This window comes from Grampus griseus, assembly GCF_964374135.1.
Source record: "Grampus griseus genome assembly, chromosome: 6".
Classification (NCBI taxonomy): Eukaryota; Metazoa; Chordata; class Mammalia; order Artiodactyla; family Delphinidae; genus Grampus; species Grampus griseus.
Window position 1 is genome coordinate 1,414,353 of NC_139000.1, and position 26,886 is coordinate 1,441,238.

A 26,886-nucleotide genomic window follows, 5' to 3' on the forward strand; every position below is an offset into this window, starting at 1 on the left:
TTTCCAGTAAAATTGTAAAATTCTTTTAGAGTTACCTTTTGCTGTGTAACAAACGAACCCCAGACGCCGTGGCTTAAAACAACCACCAGGTTTTTGCTCATGGTTCTGGGGCTCGGCTCTTTGGACGGGCTCACCTGTGGCCTCGCTCAGGTGGCGGCGGCTGACTGGTGTAGACTCAGAAGGTCGGGCTCCCAGGCAACGCCAGCTCCCCACGGGGCATCGCCACATCCGGGAGGGGCCTTGGGGTCTGGGCATCACTTCCGCCACAGCCTGTTGCTCAGACAGGCCTCATCCAGCCCAGGTTCATGGTGGGGAGATAGAGGCCGCCTGTCGGGGAGAAGCAGCAGAGAGGCATGTGGCGTCTTCAGACATCTCTACCACCCCCGGCCCTGCTCCAGGTGACGTTGGATTTCCACTCCTCCGGGGTCTAGTGGGAGAGGTGGGCTTTCAATCGAAAATTCTCTTAAGAATCTCACAGCAGAACACGTAGGGTGTGTTCAGGAGAAAGCTCGGGAGCCCAACAGCAGGTGAGATCAGAGCCTCAGCACTGCCCGGCGGGACGCCGGCCGCGGCGCTGGAGCCCACGTCTGAGACGTGAGCCTCAGTTGTGCGGAAAGTTCTGCTGAGAACAGGGAGACACGTAGAAGGAGGTGGGGACAGCAGGGAGGAGGTCATCGCCGGGACGCGCTGTAAAGTCCCGCAGCACCGATGCCGGCAGAATGAGGGCAGCGGGATGACAGAGCACACAAAGAAGGAGGTCTCGAGTGCGCTTTCTCCTCGTCGCGCAAATGAAAGCAGTATCCGAGGAGTCTGTCTCACGCCGAAAGAATTGGGTCAGACTGAGACCCGGATTATGTCTTGGGAGGGTTTTCCTCCTTGCTGCACGCTTAAGCCCCATCGACTGAAAAGCCTGCGCGGCCCCTAATCCCCCACAGGTAGGGGTTTAGGTTCTTGTCCACTTTAAAGATTAGGGTGGCCCGAGCGTGCAGTGGGTCGGTGGGGGCGCGGGAAGGAGGATTACCCCGCCGGGCGCGGCAGATGCCAGCCACAGGCCCGCAGCTGGGACAGCAGCGCCCGGCCGACAGTGAGGCCGCAGCATGTGCACGTGGCCTCGGGGCTGGGTGCCCCCTGGCTGCCCTGGGAGACACTGGGAGCCCGGGGCAGGTGGCGGCGTGCGGCTTCGAGCCTTCTCTGAGCGACCCGAGCAGGACTGCGAGGCTGACGGCCCACGAGGCCTCGCCGGGCGGGTCCGGCTTCCCGGGCGTCAGGACCGCACCGGCCACAGAGAGAGGTGGCTCGTGAGGGCTGCCGTTAAGAGGGGCTCAGCCTCCAAAACCGTGTCTTCTTTTTTTCCAGTTATTTTGCTGGATTCCTTTCAGTGCTGACATTTAATCTGCTTTAATCTCACAGCCTCTTGTTCGCACGCCCAGTCCCCCGTGTTAGTGTCTGGACAGGACTCTGGTCCAGGCCTGTGCTGCTGCCCTCTGCCGTCCTCAGGGGTCCTCCTTTCAGCGCATTGCAGGCTGCGTCGTCCTGCTCTTGGGGACATTGTTTTCTGCAGACGTCTTGCCCCTCGCTCCCAGGGCCTTTACTCGGCACCCGTTGTCCTCCCGTTAGGGTCTGTGTTTACAGCCGGTGATGAAAACCGTCTGTGTGGCTGGTAGATGCTGGAGGGTTTCCTCACACGGAGGGGCTCGGCCTCTTTGAAAGAGTGCAGACCTTCACCAGCCTGCCACCCCGTCGCTCCCAGAGGGAGCCCCAGCAGCTGACCAGCCCGTGACCGTCGCTGCCCCTTTCGTGGAAGATCCGCCACAGGGCGGGGCTGGCAGCAAGCCCGGAGGCCCCTCCTAAGGCCTGGTTCGTGCTCGGGCTTGTGCTCTGCAAGGATCCCAAAGCAGAGCAACTGCAGGTTCCGAGTGAGCGGCTGCCACGCCCGGCAGGAGCTCCGGGGTCCGCGTGTAGGGCGGGGAAAGTCGCACGTGGGACTCAAGCCTGGGGCGAGCCCGGACCTCTGGGCTTGGGGTAGGGGCTCCTGGCAGACCTAATAGCTCCAGGGCTCTGGCTCGTTCTCCTGCGGGCCAGCGCACGTCCTGGAGTGGCTCCGGCAGCTGGACACAGGCGGCCGTCCGCTCTTGGGTTGCGCGCATCTGGTGCGGTGTCGGTCCGGCAGCCATCTTGCGGTCGCGGTGGGCGTCTGGGAAGGAGCCGTCTCTTCCCGTGTCCGTGCGAGGACCCAGGGGGCTGGCCCGCGGCCTGTATCAGGCACTCAGCTCGTCCCTGGCTCCCCCGATGCCACCCCAGGCCCTGCGGTTCTGGTGGAAATAGTCCGACATGCTTTGGTCCCTCCGCAGGGTTTGAAGACGACCCCCAGGCAGTGCTGCAGGCCATCAGGAGGTACGTTCACGTCTTCTTCGGGTGTAAGGAATGCGGTGAGCATTTTGAGGAAATGGCTAAAGAATCGATGGATTCCGTGAAAACCCCGGACCAGGCAATCCTCTGGCTTTGGAAGAAGCATAACGTGGTCAACAGCCGCTTGGCAGGTGAGCGGAAGCCACTCCGCGTGGCCTGTGCCTGGGTGCGGAGCCCGAGCTGTGGGTGGCGGGGATGGCACCTGAGCTGCGCCACTGCCCTGCCTGCCCGCCACGTGCCAGCCTGCCTGCCCGCGGGGCTCACGGCCGGGTCGTCTGCCCTGACCAGATGTCAGTTTCCTGGTGACGTTGGCCAGGGAGCTGCCAGAGACAACAGCCATTCCCGTCTGCCAGTCCCCGGCATTCCAGATTGTTCTCTCACTGCAGGGCTCCCAGGCTGCGTGGAAACGGAAACGTCTGTCCCCCTCGGTAGCCCGCTAGGCCCCTGAGTAAATTCGACAGTGGAAGACTTGGAATATAATTAATTTTCAGTAAGGAAAATTTTAGCGTCGTTAAAACCTGCTCTCAGACCGTAGACCAAACTCCTCAGGGTGGTTTTGTTTAAAAAAAAACTAGGGCGCGTGTATTTTCTCAGAGTTAAGTAATTCAAACTGTTCCTAAATCAATGGTAGATTAAAATTAGGCTTAAAAATAATCCACTGAGAAATAAATCTTACTAGAGATGAATAGAAAATGCCACTAAACTATTGGTTTTACTTAATCCACCGTATCATAAAAACATCTTACAGCTAAAGCACTAAAGAGAATTGGTTTTCCTTTGGACTCGGAGCTGACCGCCGCGGCTCCAGTCACGTGGCCGCGGCCACTCGCGGTGGCGGCTTTGTCCTTCGCCTTCGGCTGCAGGTGAAGGCACTTCCGCTGTGGCCCTGGTACAGACGGCTCCACGGCCAGGGCGTCAGTCTGCCCGCCCTCTCAGGGGCTGCGTGGTGACCCCGTCCCGGCAGTGCTCAGCCCCAGAGCAGCCGGCGAGACTCCAGCCAGGCTGCCGTGTCTGGGCGCCGCCTTGTGCCCCACGAGGTGCTGCGCCAGAAAGGCGCCTTAGACTCTGCGCGTCCCCCCAGCCCCCTCGGTCCCGCCTCTGGCCTCGGGGTTGAGGTCCATGCAGTGCTGCGCCGGACACACTCTGGCATCTCCTCCCGTCTCGGGGTGTGAATCCAAACCCCCCGCTGGATGCAGACCCCAAAGGGGCGCGCCCAGGCCCTGAGTGGTGTGCGTTGCCCTCCAGCTTCTGCCCAGCCGCGGCCCGTCGTGCGCACGGCGAGCGGGCCGGAGGAGAGCGCCTCTGCCGAGTCAGGAGGCCCACAGACTGACCGATGCCCTTTACGTGTGCTTCCGGAAGCACTCTGAGGTGGCGAGGCAGCCCCAAGTCGGGTCAGCGAGTTCCAGGAGCCCGGAGGGCCACGGGCCACGCTTGCTGTCAGCGGGGCCTGTGGGAGCCGGGGGTCCGGGGCTGTCACAGCCTCGCAAGTGGAAGAGAAACAGGAGTTTGGAAGTGCAGCTGCGAGTGCGGGGGCTTCGTGGCTCTGCCTCGAGGGCTTGCCCCCCAGTCGTTGGCTGACAGCCCAGGCAGCACTCTGCCCATGGGTGTCGAACGAGGGAGCGAGGGAGGGCATGGGAGAGGGTCCCCTCGGCCCGTCCGCATGCTGAGGGAGCACCTTGAGGGAAGGGAGGACAGCGGAGGTGGGGGCCCCTCGAGCAGGGCTGCGAGGTCAAGGGCGTGGAGCTGGGAACTTGCCAGCCCGCTTGGGTGTTTGGGGCGGGGTCTGGCCAGGTGAGTGGTGGTGCCTGAGTGTGGACGGCTCCCTGTGCCGTGGGCCGGGAATCCACCAGAGGGCGTGAGGGAGGACGCGCGGTGCTGCGCCGGCAGCTGTGCAGGGAGGGCGCGTGGGAGGGGAGCGTCGTGTGGACCCCACTGGACGGTGGCAGTGGAGACCGTGGAGGGAGAGGGCGGTAGTGGGCAGGCAGGAGGCACGGGGGCCCGCGGCGCCGGGGTGGGCGGTCAGATGGCCGGGAGGCCTCTTCACAGTGGCCCTTCCTCCTCACAGGCCACCCGAGTGAGGACCCAAAGTTCCCAAAGGTTCCGTGGCCCACTCCGGACCTCTGCCCGGCCTGCCATGAGGAGATCAAGGGCCTGACCAGCTGGAACGAAGGCCAGGTGCTCCTGTTCTTGAAGCGGCACTACAGCAGCGACAACCTCGAGGACAAGTACTCCTCGGACTTGGGAGACGCTGGTGAAGGCGCCCCGGCCACGGGCGCGGAGCGGGCGGGGGGCCATGCTTCCCCAGGGCAGCCGCCGGCAGACCAAGGTGCCGAGAGTCTCCGTCCTCCCGGCGTGCTGCTCCCCAGGCCTCGCCTGTCAGAGAGGTCGCAGCAGGCGCTGGACGTGAAGCTCGGGAGTCTGAGCGGGGCCGAGGGCCGCCGGGGGGCGGGGGCGGGGGCGGCCTTCCTGGGGACGGGCTTCTCCAGCCTGGACATGAGCCTGTGTGTCGTGCTCTACGTGGCCTCGTCCTTGTTCCTCATGTTAATGTACTTCTTCTTCCGGGTGCGGTCCAAGCGGTGGAAGGTCAAGCACCACCACCCGTCCGTGTAGGACGCGGCGAGGCCGCGGAACCGCCTTCAGAAAGCCTGCAGCTTTAATCTTCAGATCAGGGATTCGGTCAACACTCGGACCTGGTGTCGCCTCCATGGCGCCCTCTGCTCCCCCACGTGCTCTCCCTGCAGGGGCCGCACCCGGCACGTGGCGAGACTGTCTGCACTCCTGGGGCCCTCAGGTGGCGCCTTGCACAGATCCTGGAGCGGAAAGCCTTGTCTGCTCTTACTCTTCCGGGTCTGAAAAAGAAGTGGGGAGGCCAGGCCCCGCGAACAGAGCTTTGCCGCCCGCTTTCAGCTCGAGCTGCTAGACTGCAAGGCCTCGCTCTGGGGTCTGGAGAAAACGCACTCTCTTCCCTCCCCCGCTGGGGCCTCCGGACGCCTCCCCTTCCCGCTGCTCCTCGAAGCCAGTGATCTCAGTGGTTCACTCGCCGCTTGATTGTTTCTGCTTGAGGCAAGAGAACATCTCCGGGCGCCAAGGCAGCTCCGGACCGGGGAAGGGAAGCCCCTTAGTCAGTCGTCCCGGGCTCTGCAGACGTGGAGATGAGAGTGTGGAGGGGAAGGGGGGCCGGTGGGTTTGCGGGGCAGGGTGGTGCCCCTCTAGTCTCCAGGGGCATCGTCTGTGCTTGTTAATCTGGTGACCAGAGGCCGTAAGCGAATCCCAGTCTGCGTCCACTGTGGGAGGGGAGGGCCTTTGGGGAGGGGGCTGCCTTCAGGATCTCTGAAGAGATCCTGTGTCGTCATCCTCCAGCACCTGCCAGTCCCCGTGAGAACCTAGGGCTCGGTGTGAGGGAGCCGGTGGCGCCCGGGGCAGACTGTGGTCTGGGCCAAGCTTCATTTGCCTGGGGCTGTTTCACCATGGGTCCTGGTGCAGGGCCCCAGTGCCCCAGGCTTCGATGATGAATTTTCTAACATTGAATGGTTTTAACACATTATTTGTAAAACCCAAAACATTTGGAAGTAAATTTGCCTCTGAAAACGTAAACAAAGAAACAGAACAAACTATGGCAGGGAACGTTTCCTTTGAGATCCTTTGTGGCTTTGTTGGTTTGTCTCACAGGCTCAGATGTACCCATGTGCGCGCGCGTGCGCGTGTGTATGTGTCTGTGTGTGTGACTGTGATGGTTGTAACAGTCTTTCCTACTCTGCCTGTTCCAGTTGTGTGTTTACTAAGTACCGTTGACCATGTGACCATGTAACGCGGATGTGACCGTTGCAGCTTAGGGAGAATAGGGGGCTGATTCCTTGGACAACTCGCAGGAGCTTCGTGGTCACCTTCAGTGGGAGGCGTGGTCACCTTCAGTGGGAGGCGTGGTCTGGAGGCCTCCGGGCAGGAACCTGCTCCCGAGCCGCCGCTTCCCCTGCACTTCTCTGCCGTGAGAGGTTTCTTCTTGTTTGACACTTTTTTAACCCCTGGGAGCCTTTGTGTTTTAAAAGCCAGGAGCTTGTCTTCGTGGCGAAGTTGTGTGCCTGGGTTACTGAAGACACCTGTTGTTTCTTTGCAACTTGAAAACCGGGCAGATTTACAGAGAACCGAAAGGGAAATACTTGGAACCGTTAATTAAACTGCCTTTTGGTTTGTATTGAACGTCTTTTTCTCCCCTAAAGGCAGTTTCTTTCGACAGTGGGAACTGGGTGGTTTTGCAAGTGTCCCGTCTTACGTACTTTACAGAACCTAGCTGAAGGGCGCCTCTGGCTTCCGCGTTTGTAATAATACTGCAGCTTGAGGGGCAGTAGGTCAGGGAGAGGACATGCCAAGGTGGCCCACGGGCGCTGTGTCCCGTCGCTGATCAGAACTGGACGCTCCCTCTAGGCAAGGGTTAAGTTCTGTTTTCTGAAGTTGTAAGTATTGAGACTAATGAATATAATAGTTCGGTAATTTAAATGTATATTTATTTTTAATGGAAGGATTTTGATTAAAAAGAAGCTAATGGACATGGAAATGTCCGTGAAATTTCTTACCTGCAAGGAAAATGAACATTTTGTATTTAAGTAAACTATAACGTGCACATTTTAAGAATAAAGAAATCCGATGTTTGGAAAAATTGTAATTCTTTTGAAGTGAGCACTAGCTCTGCAAGGGATGCGGTGTCGGGCGGGAGTGTCAGACGAAGCCTCCTCTCCCTTCTCGGGTGTGTGGACAGGACGTCTGAAATCCCAGAATTTCTTGTATTGAACCAGAGGCTTTTTGGAAGATGGCCCAAGGGTCAGGTGGAAGGTGAAAGATGAGAAATCGATGATGAATGATAGATGGTCTTCTTGGAGCTGAGCTAGACTGAGTGGGCTCAGGACAGCACCCTTCCTCCCACGAGAGGGGAGACGGGATGGTGACTGCGATGGGTGTAAATCCTACTCACAAGGCACCAGAGAGGCCCCCCCCCCAGGTGAGGGAGCTGCCAGACCTCGGCCTTCCCTGCGCACCACTCTCCTGGGCCGCCCCACTCCTGCCAGGCCTGAATGCCCAGCCTCGCAGTCGGCCACCAGGTTTGCCTCATGCCCACGGCTTTGCCCCAACACCTGTTTGCTGCCTCCGGTTCTGAACTGTTAAGTTATTTTATTTATTTATTTATTTTTGGTTGCATTGGGTCTTCGTTGCTGCACGTGGGCTTTCTCTAGTTGTGGCGAGCGGGGGCTTCTCTTGTTGCGGAGCACAGGCTCTAGGCTCACGGGCTTCAGTAGTTGTGGCTTGAGGGCTCCGGAGCACAGGCTCAGTAGTTGTGGTGCACGGGCTCAGTAGTTGTGGCTCGCGGGCTCTAGAGCGCAGGCTCAGTAGTTGTGGCGCACGGGCTCAGTTGCTCCGCGGCATGTGGGATCTTCCCGGACCAGGGCTCGAACCCGTGTCCCCTGCATTGGCAGGCGGATTCTTAACCACTGCACCACCAGGGAAGCCCCTGTGAACTACTTTGATTTCTTCTCCCGCCTCCCCCGCCTTGCTTTGGTCGAGTGCGGCTTCAGGGGCGTTCTCTTGACTGCAGTTTCTGTGAATTCACCTTCCCAGCCGGTCTGTGCCCCCATCCGGAAAGGGCACAGGCAGCCGCTGGCACTGAGTGACCGGCAGGCACCCTGCCCCCCAGCCCGGTCTGTGTGGTGCCGGTGTAGGCTTACCATCGGGTAACCCCTGTCACCCAGGGTCTTGGCGCTCATGGCTCTTGGGTCCTTCTGAGTAGTTTCTGTTGGGGCGCCCCAGCTGCCCTTCCTCCCCGCTGCCCTGGGGGAGTGGAAGGGGGCTGTGGCCTGAGACCCGGGGGCATTGCGTGTTGGGGAGGTCGGGCGTGCAGAAAGTTCCTCCCGCCTAAAGCAACCGTTGAACGGGGCAGCACCTGGAGCTAGAGCCTCAGTAGGAGCCTGTCTGGAGGCCGATGGGGCTGGAGAACCCTCGGCCTGGACGCTGCCTTCCAGGAGGCCGGGAGCAGGAAAGAGCAGGAACGGCAGGGTGGAGCACCCGCTTGGGGCGAATCCCCAGCCCTTGGGCCGGCCTGGAGCTCAGGGCGCAGCCAGCTGCCGCTGCCGCCCAGGCCTGGCGGCGGAGGGGATGGGGACGCGGCGGGGCGGGCCGAGGGACCGGGGACCTGGGAAGGGGGGCGGCGGGCGGGGGCGGGGGGCGGCTGCGCGCCTCCTTCAGCACCGCGGACAGCGCCCGGCCCAGAGGCTCCTGCGTCTGGCCGCTCTGCGCGCACAGGGACGCGGGGAGGGCCAAACCCTCCCGGCGGGGCCGGGGGTCGCAGAGGAGGAGGAAGGAGCGCTGACCCGCACCACTTGGGCCCGGCCTGGCCCCGCGGCCGCGATGCTGCTGGAAACGGATCTCGAGGGCGACCGAGATCGGCCCGGGCCCCCCGCAGCCGCCGCTCTCTGCACCTTCAGCGGGACTAGGGGTAAGAGCCCCGCCTGCCCGCAGCCTCCAACCTGGGCAGGAAGACCCGGAGGGGAAAAGCAGCAGGGTCGGCAGAGGCAAACAGAGGGACGGCAGGAAGGAATGGGTGCAGCACACCAAGGGCAGGGAGGGAAAGAGTCTGGGGAGACCTCTGGCAGGACATGAGACGGGAACCGGGGTGAGGGGACGGGAGGCTGGCAGAGCCCTGAGTGGGCAGAGGGCCTGGAGCTCCCTGCGATGGTTCGGGAAGACTGGACCTGCGCTCTAGTGTCCGTGGCTTTTTGCGGAGAGCCCCAAGAACAGAAGGGACCTCATAGGCATTTCTAGTGGGGAGGGGATGGGCAGAGAAAGGGCCGCCGAGTAGATCCAGAGACCCCACGCGTCTCAGCTCCCACACACAGCCCAGCCCGGGCCTCGCCAGCCGGCCCAACCGCGCGGCACCGAGACCCCGAGGTCGGCCCACTGCCTAAACCGCCTCCCCAAGGGCCATTCGATCGCAAGGACGTTGGGAAATAATGGAGGCATTGTTGGCCAGCCGGCCAGATGCCGAGCGCATGGGCCCGCCCGCCCCTTCCCCAGTCGGACCACACATGGCTCCTCTCAGGCAGGCCTCTGCAGCAGCTGACACTCAACGGCCGACACCCCAGCGCACCCAGCACCCGCTCAGCTCCCCAGATTGCACGCTCCTTCTCTGTCCCGGGGAGCAAATGCAGCACAGAGTGAAGGGGCAGGCGCTGGCGGCATGGGGCTTTGCTCAGACGGAGACATGGGGTCTGCTCAGAGCTAAGAGGAGCTGTGCTTTTCCTGCCCAGGTCCTTCCAGGCCGGCCTCCAAATTAAAGTGTGCAGACCGGGCCACTGGAGGCCAGGCGGAGGCAGGGTGAGATGGGGCATTACTGCGGGACTCCCAGGTGGAGCTTCTTGGAGGGTGGCGTCCACCTCTAGTCCCCCAGGACTTCCTGGGGTCCCTGCCCTCGCCATGCCCTGCGCTGCCAGGGGCCCACCCTGCTGTGTGCTGACTGTGGGTGACTGCAGGGGGTGGCCTGGCCTGTGGCCAGGTGCTGGATGCCCTCTGGGGTAGGTGCGTCTCTACCTGCAAGGATGGTGCGTTCCCGCAAGCTCACCTGTTTGGACTGGGGGCAGGGTGTGGGAAAATCGGGCATGGGGGCTTTCTCCTGTGCTGGCAGGGGTGCTGGCGGGTGGAGGGACGTGAGAGTGGATCCCGGCTTTCCCAGCTCCATCCCTCCTGACCTGGAGTCTTGGCTTCATCCTGGAGTCTGAGCCGAGGACACCGGGTTTCCCTCCGGAGACTCACCCTGCTTCCCTGCGCCCACTGTGGGCTGCAGTTCCAAGGGTGGGGCCCAGAAGCTGCTCAGAGCGGGAAGGTTGGGTCCAGCTCCTGGTGGCTTCGCTGTGAGCCCTTTGGACGCCACACTCACCCTCCCTGGGTGTTGGGTCGCGCTCACGCGACCAGACATTGTGACCAAGCCTCCCAGCTCGTACGTAGCCTCTCACGTCCGAGCCTCAGCGGCGGTAGGACCCGGCTCCCTCCCTGACCCCCAGCCTGCCCGCGGGCTTTCACGCCCGAGCCCCAGGCCTCAGCCCTGAGCCGGCGCCGGGGCAGGAAGCTGCCGGGCTCGGGCAGCTCCGGCCCGGCTCCTCCCCTGAGCGTCCCCACCCTCGGGCCGGGCACTCGGGGTGGCGTCTGGGCACAGCAGTTCTCCGCGCAAAGGCGCGCGGAGTCCGCGGCCGCCACCGACGCGTCTCGGCGACCCCGGCCCCGCCCCGCGCCGCGGCCCCGCCCCCCGCCGCTCCGCCTCCCCGCGGCCCGAGCCTCCGGGCCCCTGGGCGGCCCGCGGGCGCAGCGCCCAGCAGCGCCGGGAGTCGTTCAGACGCCGGCCCGGGGCCTTTGAGGCCGTGGTCTCGCCGGGCCCCTGGAAAGTTCAGGGCCGGAGAGCCGCGGCGCCGGGCGGCGGTAACCCATGGAGGCGCGCGGGGAGCTGGTCCCGGGCCGGGAGTCGGCGGGCGGCGACCTGCTGCTGGCGCTGCTGGCGCGGAGGGAAGACCTGCGCCGAGGTGGGTGCCCGGGCCGAGCGGCTGCACCCGGGAGGGCGGACCCCGTGGAGACCCAGAGGTCCTCGCTCCCTTCCCGGCCTGGCCACGGAGGCGGCGGGAGCCGGGGAACGCCGGCAGGAGTAGGTGCTAGGTCCCCAGCACAGCACGACCCAGCAGCGAGGCTGCCTTTGGGCCCCTGGAGCTGTGTTGTCGGATGTTTGGTCGTGGTGCCCAGGCTGGGGAGGGAGGCGGGCCTCCGGGTCCCAGGACCGGTTCAGGAAATACTCGCCCTAATCGGGAGATCGCACAGAGAACAAACGTGAGACCCAGTGACGACGGCGTAGGAGGATCTGCAGCAAGGCTGCCTGCACCCAGACCCTACACACTTTCCAGGGGAAGAGAGTCAAATGCAAGGGCCCGCGTGGAGCTGGAGCCCGGCCGTAGGACACCCCTAGCTGGGGTCTAGGGGTCTGCACTCACACGCACCTGCTCCGTTGGCCCACTCGGGGCTGGTCCTCCTACAGGAAGGCCCCCAACTTCCCGGTGGCACCAGTCTCGCCCCCAGCGCCTTGGCTTCCTGTGAACTGGGATGGTTCTCCGCGGGCTTCCAAGCAGGCGGGACCCGCAGGATGGAGATGGAGGTGGCCCTGGAGGGGCGGGGAGCAGCAGGGATGGAGCAGGTGGGAAAGGGGTTGCATCCAGGCTGCGGGGTCTCATCCGCCTCCTACTTACTTATTTATTTATTTTCCGAAGGTTCCTGGGAGGGGTGGCCACAGGGGCTGGGAGGAAGGGGCGGGAGGGCGGAGAGAGAGGAAGGGAGGGGTGCGGGCTCTGGGCGAAACGGCTCAGGAGAGCCGGCGGGGATCGGCGGGCGGGCGCAAGGCTCTGCTGGGCCTCGCCAGCGCGGACGGTAGGAGACCCCGCCAAGTCCGGAGTCGCCATGCAACGTAAGGCCCGGGTCGCCAGGGCTTCGCGAGAGTGCGAGGGGCGCGGCGGGAGCGGCTTTTGCCCGACGCGGGCTCCGCGGGTAACACGGCCGGGGCGCTGTCCGGGCCGCGGTGCTGAATCCGCGCTGCGCGGGCCTGTCCAGCCACCAGCTCTGTGCCGGGTGTCCTGGCCGCCCTGCCACCGCCGCCCGGGGTTGGGGGGTCAGGGCAGGCGGCAGATCCCCAGGCTCCACACCCAGGGCTGCGGTTTTGCCCGACGCGGGACCCCGTCCTTCGTGGTTTCCTGGGGCTGAGGGAGGTCCCTCTCCGGCCCTCTCGCTGCTGCCAGGCCAGCCTGGGGCCGGAGGAGTCCGCCGTCAGTGAGGTGAGCGTGGTGCGGTGGTGCTATATTCTTGTATGTTCCAGTTCCTGCTCGTGGCTCTCTTCCCTCCAGAGACCTTTTCTAATGTAACAGGGAGTCCTCACCCCCTGAGCACCCTGCAAAGCCCCTCGTGGACCTGTGGCTCCCTGCGTTTCCCCAGCCTGGTTCCCCTGGAGGCCTGCAGGCCCAGGGGAGCAGAAGCCAAGTGTCTCTGTGGGGAGGGCAAACTGCCTACTGTGAGTTCAGGCATCCACGTCTGAGCATGAGGACAGAGGGTCCACGTGTCCATCCACTCACAAGTACCCTCACAGCCGCCCAGAGACAGGGAGGGCAGCAGTGTTTACTCTGGTGGCCTGCAGACAGGGCCCCGGGGCCAGGCAGCCACCCCTGCAGGGACCCCCTAGCCGCCATGATGCTTAACTGTGCAAGTGATGAGGGCAGCTGGGTGGCGGGTGCCCCACGACCCACACGTGCCTGGCCTCCAGTGATGGTAAGGACCCGTTTTCCAGCCCAGCCTCTAAGAGAGCCCCTGGGGCGGGGGTTTCATTTGAGCTCAACGTGCGTCCTTCATGAACTGGAAACGTTTTGCAGTTGAAGGTATCTGGCCTAATGGGATGGCCTGGGCACCTTCCTACTCATGGGCAGGTTTCTAAACCTAGTTTCAGTTGTCGTGAATTTCAACTGTGCGCCGGGCTGTGGACTGCAGAGTCATGCACTGCCTGAACTTGGGGAGCTAGGCAGCCGCTCACGCTGGCCGGGGAAGAGGGTGTGCGGGGAAGGGGGTCTCCTGGCAGCCCCGGTCCCGGGAGCTGGGGGTGGGGGAAGGTGAGGCCTCTCCCTCTCTGTGTGGTGCCCATGACCACTGGTGGCTCCTCTGCCTGCAGAGATCCCACTGTGTGCTGGCTGCGACCAGCACATCCTGGACCGCTTCATCCTCAAGGCTCTGGACCGCCACTGGCACAGCAGGTGCCTCAAGTGCAGCGACTGCCACACGCCGCTGGCCGAGCGCTGCTTCAGCCGCGGGGAGAGTGTCTACTGCAAGGACGACTTCTTCAAGTGAGCCCGGCTGCCGCCTGGGAGGGAAGGGCTGGCTGCAGGCTGCCCAGTGGAAAGGAGGTCGAGAGCGGGCCACCCTGAGGGACTCCCCCGGCCCCCACAATAACCAAGTCTGGAGCCCCGAAAGCCCCCATCCCCAAACCCCTCCTTTTCCCCAGGCAGGGCACTCTGGGGCCTCTCCGATGGCAGCTGGGCTAGCACATTAGCAATTTTTTAAAGTAATTAATTTTGTGAATCATTGAAGCAGTCGTTAAGAAGGTAACCCCAAGTTTGTAGCGCTCTATTGGACTGACTCCCTCTTCATCTTGATCTTGTTTTTGTCCTTAATGCTGGGGATGGGGCGCCTACCAGGATTCACATTCCCCTTCCAGCACAGAGGACCGCCGTGCTCCCCGGGGCCTCCGGATCCCCTTCTCGGTAGTCTGTGCGGCTCTGCTGGAGCTGCCGGGCAGGCGACCAGGGGCAGGGCCCGGGGGGAGCCTCCCTCCAGAAAGCACCCTGCGCGGAGGCGCCGCGTTAGCTGCTCTCCTATCCGCCCGCCGCGCTGAGCCGCGCCCTGTGCGTCCCGCAGGCGCTTCGGGACCAAGTGCGCCGCGTGCCAGCTGGGCATCCCGCCCACGCAGGTGGTGCGCCGCGCCCAGGACTTCGTGTACCACCTGCACTGCTTCGCCTGCGTCGTGTGCAAGCGGCAGCTGGCCACGGGAGACGAGTTCTACCTCATGGAGGACAGCCGGCTCGTGTGCAAGGCAGACTACGAGACCGCCAAGCAGCGAGGTCAGTGGGGGGGTGGCGATGGTCCCCGGGATGGGCCTGGGCAGGGCCCACCCTCCCCTTTCCTCGCCTGCAGAATGGGGCTAAGGCCAGTCCGGATCGGGCGCGGAGGGATCCTTCCCCTCCAGGGTCCTTTGCGAAGCACTCACCACGGGGCGAGAAGTTAAGCGCCTTCCCACCCCCAGGCCCCGGAGCTGGAGTTGGCGGGAACAAGTATCAGACCCGCTCCGGGGAAGCCGGGGTCTGGGGTCTTAGTGGCCGCCGCCCTTGGGAGCGCAGGGCTGTTGGTCTGAATTATGTGGATTAACTTTCCGCGTCTGAATTATCTTCCTAAATCCTTGACCGTGAAGATCCGGCCCTACCCGCACCCTTGGAACAAAGAGGAACCCGGGGGGTGGTGGGGGGCACTTGTCAGCGAGGGGCCGAGGCTGGAGGCGCCTGCGCCCCGATCCAGGGCCGCGGGGTCCCTAAAGAAGGCCGCCGCAGGGCCGCCCCTCGCAGGGCCCGGACGCCCCCCACCGCGTTTTCTCCATCGCTCCCCGGCGCCCGCGTCCCGCGAAACCCGCTGGCCTCCGCGGCCGAGACGGGCTGTCGCAGCGGCGGCGGCGGCCTCAGTGGCCCCGACGTCCGCGCGCCTGGAGGGGGGTGGGACCAATGGGCAGCTGCAGGAGCAGACCCAGGCTCACGGCTCCCCGCGGTGCAGAGGCCGAGGCCACGGCCAAACGGCCGCGCACGACCATCACGGCCAAGCAGCTGGAGACGCTGAAGAGCGCCTACAACACCTCGCCGAAGCCCGCGCGCCATGTGCGCGAGCAGCTCTCCTCTGAGACCGGCCTGGACATGCGCGTCGTGCAGGTCAGCGCCCGGCGCCCCCCGCCCGCCCTGCGAGCCGCTGGCCGACAAGGGCCACCCCGGGTCCCAGGGCGCCGGCCACTCACCCGCCCCCGCCCCCAGGTGTGGTTCCAGAACCGCCGGGCCAAGGAAAAGAGGCTCAAGAAGGACGCGGGCAGGCAGCGCTGGGGCCAGTATTTCCGTAACATGAAGCGCGCCCGCGGCGGCTCGAAGTCGGACAAGGACAGCGTCCAGGAAGAGGGGCAGGACAGCGACGCCGAGGTCTCCTTCACCGGTATGGCGGGCGCGGGCGGCCACCTCACCCGCGGCGCCCAGAGCGGCAGCCCCGAACGGGGAAGAGCATTGGGTTGATTGACCGTAGGGAGCCTGGAAATTTGAACGTCCTGGGTCCTGGCCTCTTTAGCGTCACCTATAAAGCACTCGTTTATAGACCCTGGTCCCCCATCCCAAGCCCTGTGGTTTGGCCACTGAGGACCACTGCTGTTCCTCTGGAGGGGGACAGAACCCCTGTGACCCGAGGCCCTGTCCCTCTGCAGGCTTTGTCCTGGTGGGAGGGTGTGGACGGTGTCTTTGCCCCGCGGCACTTGCAATGATTTTTAGGAAGGTGGCAGCACAATTTGGGGGTGATGAAAAGTCCGAGCTGCTTGGAGTTGCGGGAGGGTCCTCTCCGGAACCCGATTATCTCCTCCCAAAGCAGGAAGACCCCCCCCCCCTTAATGTCCATCCTCAGAGAGTTTGTGCAAGAGACTCTGCCAGCATTTGTGACCTTAAGCTGCTCACCTAGCCTCTCTGGGACTTAACTTGTCTGCATAATTGGGCAACCTTGGGATCGTACTGGAGCCCCGGGCGCTGACTGGACTATTCCTGGCCCTGATCCCACCAGGGGAGCCCACCATTCCTTAGGCATCAGGTGGGATTGAGCTGAACAAGCTCAGGGGTAGAAGGGGTGAGAGACTTGGGCTGAGCTGTCGTGTGACGTGGGGCAGGTCACCCCTGCAGGGGGCACTGAGCGGGGCCAGAGGTGGCGGACGGTGGGCACCGAGCAGTGCCCTCTGCTTCCGCTGCAGATGAGCCAGCCATGGTCGAAATGGGCCCTGCCAACGGCCTCTACGGCAGCCTGGGAGAGCCTGCCCCAGCCTTGGGCCGGCCCTCGGGGGCCCCAGGCAGCTTCCCGCTGGAGCATGGAGGCCTGGCCGGCCCGGAGCAGTACCGAGAGCTGCGCCCCGGCAGCCCCTACGGCGTCCCCCCATCCCCTGCTGCCCTGCAGAGCCTCCCTGGCCCCCAGCCCCTCCTCTCCAGCTTGGTGTACCCGGATGCCGGCTTGGGGCTCCTGCCCTCGGGAGCCCCAGGGGGGCCCTCACCCATGAGGGTGCTGGCAGGGAACGGACCCAGCTCTGACCTCTCCACGGGGAGCAGCGGGGGCTACCCCGACTTCCCTGCCAGCCCCGCCTCCTGGCTGGACGAGGTGGACCACGCTCAGTTCTGACTGAGACCCTCGGCCCCACCGAGCACCGGACACGAGGGGTCTGGGCAGCAGCACGGCCCCTGGCTGGGGGTGGTCTGAGCTGAGCTCTCCTGTCCCCAAAGCCCTGGACCCCTGCAGGACGCAGTGCCACCGGCGGGGGACAGGATGAGGACTTAGGGAGGGCCCCCCCCGCAGCCCCCTCCCCTAGGCAGAGGGACTCTCCAGGCTCCCGTCTGAGAAGCTCCTCCTGGGACAGGGGCCAGCCCACCTGGTGGCCACTCAGCAAGCCTTGTTTTGTAGGAAGATTTCTCCCTTCATCGACCAATTAACCGAGTGCTCGCTGCAGTTTCCAAACAGGAGCTGACACACACACACACACACACACACACACACACACCCCCCCCAAGGCCAGGCCTTCACTCCGCTCTGGGGCCTCTGCCCCGACCAGCACAGCCCTCAGGCCGGAAGATGCTTTAATTTCTAAAATTAAAAAAAAAAACATATTAATTGTGCTTTCATTTCCCAGGCTCCGTATGTCTGAGTTCTATAGCCCCCTGCCCCCCCCCCTTTAGGTCAGAGATTGGCCTGTCTGGCCAGGCAGGAGGCCACGCCTGTGCCCTTCCTGGTCCCTCTGGGGGCCTCCCAGCCACCAACTCCTACCTTCCCCAGGAACCTCCTTACCCCTCTCCCCTGGGGCAACTGGCTCTAGATATTCCCGTACTTCTGGGCTCCACTACCCTGGGGTGGGGGGAGATGGACTCCTTAAGCCCCTAAGGAGCTCCCTACCAGTCACAGCCGCCCCCAGGCCCTCAGCGTCCAGGCTAAGCCCAGGCCCCCGATTTCCGTTGCCAAACAGCCCCCAGTTCCCCCTCTCCATGGGCTCCAACTGCCGGAGGATTGGACGCCCCGCTGGAGAAGGCTGGAGCAGGGGCTCCGCGGAGCCTGCGCTGCCCTCCTCGACAGCTTTGCTGCCTGCCGCCTGCCACGGACACAAAGGCTGGCTGGGTGTGAATCCAAGTTATTCCTCAAGCCTGCATCCCAAGCTACCTGTTGGTTTTGTGACCGTCCCCTGTCTTTTATTTATTCTCTGACCATTGGTTCTTTCCCAGACTTCAATAAATTTGTCAGTAAGAGTCGTTGGAAAGCCCGTACCTTTCATGATGCTGGGGGGTGCAGGCGGAGGGGGTCATTGGGAGTGGGGGACTGCTCTTTGAAAGCTGGAAGCCCCGTTGGAGTAGTTGTTGGCTCCTTGCCAGGGATGGTACCTGGTGTGAACTGGGGCCCCTTTGTCCCTGGATCTCAGCCAGGCTTCTGAGCACTGGAAGGAGATGTGAGAGAACAGACGGCCCAGCCATGGATGGAGGGGCTGGGCTTTCCCGCTTTCTCCCTGGGAGAGGCCGGTGCCCGGGTGGCCAGGTGACACGACCAAGCAAGACCAAGCAAAACTGCTCGCAGCTGGGAGCTCGCTTCAGCAGGGGGAGGGGGACTGCTGGAGTCAACCAGTCAGGAGATTCAAGGAACGTGGTCACGGGGGTCTCTCCAACTTGGATTCCAGTCCCAGCCATCTGCTCATTTTCTGTGTGACCCTGGGCAAGTGACCTGCCCCCTCTGCGCCCTGCTTTCCTCCTGTGGAGACAGTGGTGACCGCCCCCTCCAACGGGGGACATAAAAGGAGAGTTAGTGAATTTGGGGCCCCCCCAACCTTGCCCGAGGGCAGAGGCCTGGCTCTTGAGTCCTTCACTGGACAACAGGGCACTGAGTTGGGTGGGTGAACAGGCCCCTAGTTGGGGGGAGGGGAGCTGAGGATGGGGGACAGGCTGAGGGTCCCCTGTGTGGGAAAGGAGGAGGGGGAGCTCCCCAGATGTCCCCTCGGCCAGGCAGCCCAAGGGGCTTTGGTCAAGTCACCCCCAGTCCCACTGGCCCTGGCAGGGACAGCTCCCTCACCAGCACCTGCTGCTGCCCAGGACCCAGAGCCTGTGGCCCACCAGGAGGAATGTTGCTGACATCTCCCAGGCACACCTGGGCCTGGGGCCCAGGTGTGGGGCAGGGGCATGCCAGGGTCAGGAAATGGGGGAGGCCCTCGGGAGAAAATTCAGGGGTGGGAGCAGAGGCCCTGATCTCCCTTCAGCCGGGGGGAGCGCCCGGGGAAGAGCCGGCTGAGCAGAGGTGGGGGTGGGTGGCTGCATTAGCCACTGGGGGACCCATGATGAGCAGAGGTGTCCATCGGGAAGTGCAAGGAGTCCCAGGCAAGGGTCTCGGACTCCCAGGGGCGTGGCCGAGCGGCAGGTGGGGCGGGCTCCTGGGGGGAACCACTATGGACTCTTTCTGGCAACGGATACCCCGAGCGGAAAGCGGCTGAGCCCGGGTCGGATTCAGGATTTAGGGAGGGGGCCCTGGCGGCCGCGGGGCGGCCGCTGCCTCCTCCAGCAGCCCCGAGGGAGGTATAAATCCTCAAATCGCGCCCCCCCTCCAGCCTGGAGACCTCCCCAGGCCGCCCGGGACCTTTCAGGCGCTGACAGGTTAATAAAGCGCCGGCTGTCCCCTCGGGGCCCTCCGCCTGTCTGCAGGTCCGGCCGCGCTCGCTCCAGCTGGCGGCGCGTCGGGGCGGCATCGGGGCCCCAGATCCAGCCCCCCCGGCGCGGGGAGGAGAGTGGATGCCGCAGGGGCCGCGTCCGCCGGAGGAGACGCGCGCGCCACGCGCCCCGGCCGGGACTGGGGGCTGGCGGGCGGGCAGCCGGGCGGGGGCTCAGCTGGGTCAGACCCGCGGTCACCGCTACAGTGCCCGTTTGCACACCTCGCGGGTCTGTTTCCGCATCTGAGCTGAGCGCCAGCTCGCGTGTTCTCCCTTTCCGCTCGCCCCACCCGGGCAGACACTCGAGCTCCCACCTCCGGGCCCCGCTCGGCCAGCAGACGTGACCTCGGACTGGAGGCCCAAGCCCGGACTCGAGGCTTGGAACCCGCAGGGAGGAGGTGGGCGGGGCAGACCTCTGGTGGGGAGGACCTCGGGCTGCGGGCTTTCCGCAGGGGAAGGTGGACGCCCCATCTTTCGGGCCCCGTCTGCGGAGGTCACCTGGAAACCACAACTTATTTCCCACGATGGAGTCTGTTAACCAGGCGGGGCGTCTAGGCGTTTGTGGGTGTCACAGCCCAGGATGCGGGTTCCCGGCGCGCCCTCTCGCCGCAGAACCGGGCGGGGGGGACCCAGCTCCGAGTCCGAGGACCGGCCCTGGGGTCTCGGGGCCTCGGAGGGGACCCGCCCACGAGGGGCGCGCCGCACCGGGCCGGGCCACTGCCCCGCCCAACCGGCTCCGGGCGCCGCCCGCGAGGGACAGAGCAGGAAAGGGCGCTGCGAAGCCGGTGGGCCCCGGGCGGGGGCGGGGCGGGGCGGGGCGGCCTGCGGGACGTTGGGGGAGGGGCGGCGCCGCGCCCTCCCGGGACCCCCACCGAATTGCGGCGAGCGGGAGGGGCGCCGCAGGCTCGGGGTGGGAGGCACCCTGGCGGGCACGCGGGACCCACTTGAGCTTTTTTCGTGGAGGGGGGGACGGGGGCTAGGGCTCGTCAACTTTTTCTTCAACAGTAATCTCTTTATCATAATAATTAGAACATTAAATTTTAACATAGAATACTCATCTTGACATATACATTGTCGTTAATTTTTGAACCCGACGCTTGTATACATTATCAAACGTAAATACCTGAATAATAAAAATAATAATTTCGACCAGTACATAAAAGGACTTCTTTCCTTTTAAATATAAAATTTGCACAAGGGATGAAGGACCGTAGGGAATCAGAGGCACACCTCTCTCCCTGAGACCAGGGGACGCGCCACTCCCCTTCCTGCGTTAACTCCCTCCTCCCCACCTGCTGGCAGGAGGGGGCGGACTATCTTGGGGACTGGTCTCCCGACTGGGGCAGGAGCGGGCTGGGGGCCCCAACCCCGGGGGCTTGCCTGGTTGAGTAGCAAAACGATAAATCAGTGGGTTTTCAAAGGAATCAGTCTGGAGCGCTAAATCCCGGGGGCTGTAATGATCAATTCTTTAAGCCCATAATTGTTCAAATTACTCTGAGCAACATAAAACATTAATTTTAAGAAATTTAATAGAAAAAAGCTCTTTAAATCCGCAACGAGATAAATGACACCCAGCATGACGACCTTTTTCCATACCTTGGTGACATTGAATAATCTGAAAGTTATTTACATTTTCATTCTTCGTGGAAAGTGTTGACAAGCTTTTGGCCGTGGGCGAGGTGCACAGTGGCACGGAGGGGCCCCCTCCCCCCTAATTAATGGGGGAGCAGCGACTTCATAAGCGGAATTTTCATCAGTCTGCCTGGGTGACCTGCGGTGACGGCTTCCCCCGCCACCCCCGGAGCTGATGCAACTTGGCTCATTTTTCACCATAAAAATATTCCCTCTTGACCAGCGGAGCCCCCTCAGCGTTCAAAAATAGATACCAGCCTAAGAAGCAAGCCGTCACGGGGCATCACAGGGATGGAGTCCAAGGCCAAACCTGGGAGAAAAGCACAGACTCTGCAGACCCCAGAGTCAGCGAAGCGTGTGTGTGTGGGTGGGGGAGTGCGTATGAGTGTCACAGCGGGTGTGGAGGCCATCCCTGGAGAAGTGGTCACAAGCCCCCAGACACTCACACAGCCCTCAGACCCTCAGTTCCATGTGTTCCCAAGAGCCCGTCCAGGTTGTGGAATGTGACCTGTCAGGGGTCCACCCAGCTGACATCTGCAGAGCTGGGGTGAGGCTAGGTCCGGGGAGCCTGAGAGACACAGGGTAGGGATGACCTGGGCTCCCCACTGAGTCCCACGTCTGTTGTTATGGACCTGGTAGAGCGCAGGCTTGGGTCAATGGACTCAGGGACCCTCCCATCCGTGCTACTTACTCACTGCAGCTGTGTGACCATGGGTGAGCCGCTCAACCTCTCTGAGCCTGCAAAGGGCAGCAAGTGCAACCTCCTTTCCAGGCTTACTGGGAGACTTACCAAGGCAAAGCCGGAAACAAGCATGAGTGAAACGCTCGGCAAACCTTGGGGCAGCACCTAAGCCACCTTCCTCAGGTTCTGAGGGCAAATCCCATTGACCTGGAGGAGGCAGAACCCGCCAGACCCGCCGGACCTGCACATACTCACGACTCAGAACACAGAGCTACGTGCAGAACAGATGCACACGCCAGCGACTCTCACACGCAGGCACGCTCACCCGTGAGCACATTCACCCACTCTCTACACAGCTCACACTCACAACCCCCCAGCCATGCTCTTTGAGGGCAGTGACATGTGAACCATGGGAGGGGCCTCTAGCCTGTTGTCACAGAGGTCAAATACCCACCCGGCCAGGTTAGATCAGACCTGCCCTGAGGCAGGGGCATGGTCAAAGTTGCCCCAGGACTTTCTCCCTAATCTGTAGGTCTGGTGGCTGTGAGGGAAACACGGCTTCCTTCCGTGCTGAGGTTCTGGGGCCCTTGTGTGCCCCGAGCTTCTGAATGGGGCATTTCCAAATCTAGGGGTGGGGAACCCAGACAGGGTCAGAGGTGGCTTACATCCATCTGCCCTGCTCCGGCCAGTGTCTGCCCCACTGGTGGGCGGGAAGGGGGAGGGTGGGGAATGGCCGGAGGATGTCCTCGTCCACGTGGACTGCATCCCGGAACATGAGGCCCGGGAGGGAAGCCCACGTCCATCCCCGCACACTTGCGGTCCACACTCAGCACCTCTGCAAACCCTGTTTCCTCAACCATCAAAGGGGATGATCCTGGTCATTGAGCATGGGAGGAGCCGATCACGGCCCCAGGGAAACAGGAATCAGCCCTGGCGGCACCGCTGCTGGGAATGTTCACAATGCAGCCACTGAGGAGAACAGTCTGTTGGTTCCAAAGCTGTAAACACAGAATCACCAAGTGACCTGGCCATTCCACTCCTAGATCAAACCCAACGGAACTGAGAACAGGGACTCAGACAAACACCTGTACAAGGATGTTCACAGCAGCCAAAAGGTGGAAATGACCCAAATGTCCATCAATACATAAATTAATTTTTTTTTTTTTTGCGGTACGCGGGCCTCTCACTGTTGTGGCCTCTCCCGTTGCGGAGCACAGGCTCCGGACGCGCAGGCTCAGCGGCCATGGCTCACGGGCCCAGCCGCTCTGCGGCATGTGGGATCTTCCCGGACTGGGGCATGAACCCGTGTCCCCCGCATCAGCAGGCGGACTCTCAACCACTGCGCCACCAGGGAAGCCCCATAAATTAATTTTAAAATGTGGTCCATCCATAGCACAGAGTGGGGCATGGACGTGATACAACACGGGGGACACTTGGAAATGTCGTGCTGGGTGAAGGAAACCAGACACAAAAGGCCACACGTTGTATGTAATTCAGTTTCTCTTAAATGTCCGGAACAGGTGGATCCCCAGCAACAGAAAGTAGACTCGTGGCTGTGGGGTGGGCGGGGGTGGGGAGTGGCTTCTGATGGGTCCGGGGTTTCTGTCTGGGGCGATGGCTGCGCCTGTAGGCTTTGGAATGGTTAACTTTGTGTTATGTGAATATCACCTCAATTGTTTTAAAGTCTTTATTGAATTTGTTACAATATTGCTTCTGATTTATGGTTTGGTTCCCCCCCCCCGCCGGGGTGGCACGTGGGATCTTAGCTCCCAGACCAGGGATCGAACTGCACCCCCTGCCTTGGAAGGCGAAGTCTTAACCACTGGACTGCCAGGGAAGTCCCTCACCTCAATTTTATAAAGGGGGCACCACTCACCCCTCCCGGGCAGGCCTGGCTCACAGCCTGTCGGCAGACAGGAAATCATGTGATTAAGGAGAGCAAGCAGGACCAGTAAGAGCCCTCCCTCCTCGCCCCCCGCCCTGCTGGGTCATGGAGTCAGCATCAGCGTCCCACCCCTCCAAATGCTTCCCCTCCCCAGGGTGGTCCCTGGAAGCCCCCCTCCCGGGAGACCCTCCCCTCCAGGGTGGAGCGCACAGAGGGTCCTCAGCGCTGCTGCCCCGGGACAGGGGCTGGTGCACCTGTGGTGGGGTCCATGGCCCCACCTGCAAGGCAGGAGTCTGGCCGCAGAGGGACCCCCCCCAGCTAAGTTCATCGGCCCGGTGTCACCAGCTTCCAGCAAGTGACAGGAATGGATGTGAAGGACCCGCTCCCCTTCCTGGAAAGGGCTTGTCTGGAGAGGAGGGGGGCTTGGGAGACCCCACTGGTTGGGGGAGGCCCTTGGCACAGGCGGAAAGTGCATTTCCAGCCCCCAGCCCCTGGGGCCTGGTGGTCATTTGGGGAGTGGCTGTGTCCTGGCCCCCTGGCCATTGTACCCAAGCTAGCCTGCCCTGACCACCAGCCTTGTTTGACTTCCAGAAAGGTCAGAAGTCGAGACCTGTGATGTTCCCGGGTGACATGGTGATGTGGTGACACACTCTCTTCACATGCTGCCCCCCGCCCCCGCCCCGTTTTCTTTCTTTGCTGGGGGAACAATGCGGGCTGCCGGCAGGGCAGGTGGCCCAGCGCTGGGGGCGGCCCCTGCAGCCTCTGCACTGGAGGGACTCGCCCTGGCCTCTCTGGGGGGCAGGGGAGGCCCGCCAGACAGCCAGCCACCACCAGCTCTGAGCTGTGGGGACCGGTCCCCAGGTGATGGCAGGTGGGTGAAGAGAGAGGCGGGCGCTCGGCCCTCGGAAGGGGGCAGCCACCAGCCTGCGTCGGGCGCCTGGCATCCCAGGTGGGGTGTGGGGGGAGCATTCCTCACCATCCCCTCCAGCGATGGCCCCAGGAGCCCGGCTCATCCTGGGGCCACGAGGCTCTTACACCTTCCGGAAGATTCCTTTTCGGCTGGTCAGGCAGAAGCCACTCAGTAGTTTGCACTCAAGACCTTAAACTGGACTTTCCTTGGGTGGGGGGGCGGCTCCCTGTCTCCCTGACAAGGCTTTGTTCAGAGCTCCGGCTAATCTTTAGAATGACAAGGTTTAAAATTTAATTAGCAAGTTCCTCTTATGCAAACTCTCCTCATTAAACTAAGTGTCCTATTAGTTAAAATGAAGCCCGGTGGGGGGTGGGATGTGGATACAGGCTGGCCGGCCCGGTGGAGACGGAGACGGATAACGAGGCAGGAAATTTTACGGGCGGCCTTGGCGGCTCCACGTCGGGTCATAACTTAGGTGGGCGGAATTCTCTCCTAGTCCTTCAGGTGACGTCAGGCGTCAGAAGCCCGAGGCAGGAGCCGGCTGGCTGGCGGGGAGGCTGTCAGGGAGGTAAAGTATGGGGGCGTGGGATACACCGCAGCCTGGAGAGATGATGTCACCAGCGGGGACCCCTGAGCCCGGGGCCCTACCAGGTGTTTGGAAAACGGGTGGATGGCTGCTGGTGGGTGGCTGCTGGGGCCCTCCTGGGGTCTCCTGGGGGTCCCTGCGCTCCGGTCCCATCTCCCAGGTCCGGGGCTGCCTGCTCACCGCCCCCGGAAGGCAGAGGCCACAGTCAGTGTTTATAGACGAATGCGAATGGCTTATGCTCCTCTTATGAAAGTAACATGCTCTCATCATGCAAACTTTGGAAAACAGAAAAACGCACTTCACCCCACCTGCAAAGGCGCTGAAGTCCTCTAACCAAGAGACCATGTTGGTTTTGCTCCTTCCAGACTGTTCGCCGTGGCGCGTATGTTCTGGGTGGGCTGCACCTGTGCACAACGGCTTTGTGACCTGCTTCTTCTCTCGGGTGTCGCACCACGGCCGCTTCCTGGGCCACCAAATGCCCCTTCTGAGATGTGTCTGCTGGAGGCCTTATCTGATGTCTGACTGGCCGTTCAGGCCTCTCCTACTGTCTGTACTGGTCTCCTGGGGGGTGTCAGCTCCTGGCAGAGCAGACCAGGTCCAGCCTGGGCAGGAGGGGGCCGCTCACCGGGCTGATGGGAGCACGCTGGGACAGCCTGTCCCTACCTGCACGCCCTAGAGTCCAGAGCTGTTGGCCCAGGACCCACTGGGGAAGGGTCAGCATCTTCCTTCTCCAGGGACGTCTCCCTGGCCTAGCGGACCAACCCTGTGTAGACTTCCTCTTCTTTTCTAGAAGGTTCCCATACCAAAGCTACTCCCACCCCCCATCTATAATCCCCCCTGTCTCTGATGGGGCTCTGAGCACAGTTTGGGGGGCCCACAGCCATCTCCGTGGCTCCCACCCCACCACTAGCTCTCTCCTCCTCCCCCGGGGGCCGCTGGCTTGGTCCTGTGGACTTTCTCCAACTTCGGCCAAGGGCCCCCGCTCTCAGAAGCTCCCGGGTGCTCTGCACGAGTGCTTGACATTGTGCATTGTGTCAGGTGGTGGCTCTGGCCTGGGGGTGGGTGGACGTGGTTATAGGCTTGGGAAGGTCCGGGGGGCACTGAGGGGATGCAAGGGGTCTCTCTCCGGGAGCAAATGGGTGGAATCGTTCCATTCAGAGGAGGGTTGGCATCTGCGCTTAGACGTTGGCTTTGGGCAGCTTTCAGCCGGGCGTCTCTGGAGCACACGGTGATGGGGTGACGGCTGAGGCTGGAGGGGACGCCCTGGAGAGCAGCTGGTGGAGGGGCAGCAGGTGGGTCCACACCGGGATGGGTGGAGCTGCAGGAAAACCCAGAGGCAGCCCGGAACCGTGGCCATTGCTCCTCATTGCCCGTTCCTGTAAGTGTCATTTTCGCCCTCCCACAGAGACGGCACGCCTTTCCCAGGCTTTGGGCCCCTCGTGCCGGGTCCCCCACCTCTGTGCCATCCCTAACCGGACAGTGTTCTCCACCACCGGCTCCCAGCCCCTCGTCCGGCCCAGGCACGCAGGCGTATGGCCTCCCAGCTGGCCAATGAGCTGGGGGCTGACTCCAGAGGGCCGGCCCCTGGGAAGAGGCCTGTGCAACCCATCCCGGTGGCCTGCACCCTCCACCCCTACATCTGGCCATCCATCTCATCCATCTGGCCCTTTGTGTGTTGGCTGCAGTTGGCGGGTGGCTGGGCAGGCGCCCCACTAGGTCTAGGCAGGCGGCAGTCCCCTCCCCAAGAGAGCCGGCCGGCCTCCTGTCACCACCTTTAACAAACCCGCTGAGGAATTTTTCAATGGAACCGTCTCCTGACTTCCCCCAGCCGCTGGCCAGGAGAGGGGTTAATGAGCCTGGGGTCGAGGGGGATGGGGGAGCCCGGGCAGCCGCAGGGGGCACAGCCGCCCCCTTCCTCCTGTGCCCAGGCCCAGCGGGACCTTCCGTCCCCGCACCCCGCAGTGCTGGCCCAGAGCCGGGACGTGACCCAGGGCAGCAGCCGAGTGAGGGAGCAGCGGCGGGGAGGGAAGCAACTTTAACTCAGGAAAATGCAGAATTAAGGATGCTTCCCCACTTGGAGTTTAAGGAATCTGTGTGTTTGCTGTTTTCTGTTTTCGTCTGGTCCTTTAGTCATCAGCTTGTGATTCCAGCTGATATGTTTAATTAAATGAACCATTCCAACTTTCAGGGTCAATCTCTTACTAACTTTGTAAACCGCACTGGA

General features: G+C 62.7%; 2 protein-coding genes across 3 annotated transcripts in view; both read left to right on the forward strand.

Annotated features, from left to right (window-relative positions):
• Positions 1–7,021, forward strand: part of QSOX2 (quiescin sulfhydryl oxidase 2) — a gene marked incomplete at its 5' end in the record, with an annotated part of 29,058 nt that extends 22,037 nt beyond the window's left edge. The window contains 2 exons of the mRNA XM_082657468.1: positions 2,352–2,540; positions 4,475–7,021. Coding sequence (XP_082513594.1) covers positions 2,352–2,540; positions 4,475–5,019 — 734 coding nt within the window. The 3' untranslated portion in view covers positions 5,020–7,021. The remainder of the gene's footprint in view (positions 1–2,351; positions 2,541–4,474) is intronic.
• Positions 7,022–8,802: 1,781 nt separating this feature from the next.
• On the forward strand, positions 8,803–16,416 carry LHX3 (LIM homeobox 3; the record flags this gene model as incomplete). 2 transcript variants are annotated; one of them, XM_082657515.1, is made up of 6 exons in its annotated part: positions 8,803–8,890; positions 13,136–13,307; positions 13,879–14,081; positions 14,782–14,933; positions 15,033–15,204; positions 15,998–16,416. In XM_082657515.1, the coding sequence occupies 6 exons, from the start codon at positions 8,803–8,805 to the stop codon at positions 16,414–16,416; spliced, it is 1,206 nt and encodes a 401-aa protein (XP_082513641.1). The 2 variants fall into 2 exon arrangements, with proteins under 2 accessions (XP_082513641.1, XP_082513640.1); XM_082657514.1 differs by lacking the exon at positions 8,803–8,890 and adding an exon at positions 10,871–10,964.
• Positions 16,417–26,886: the final 10,470 nt, after the last annotated feature.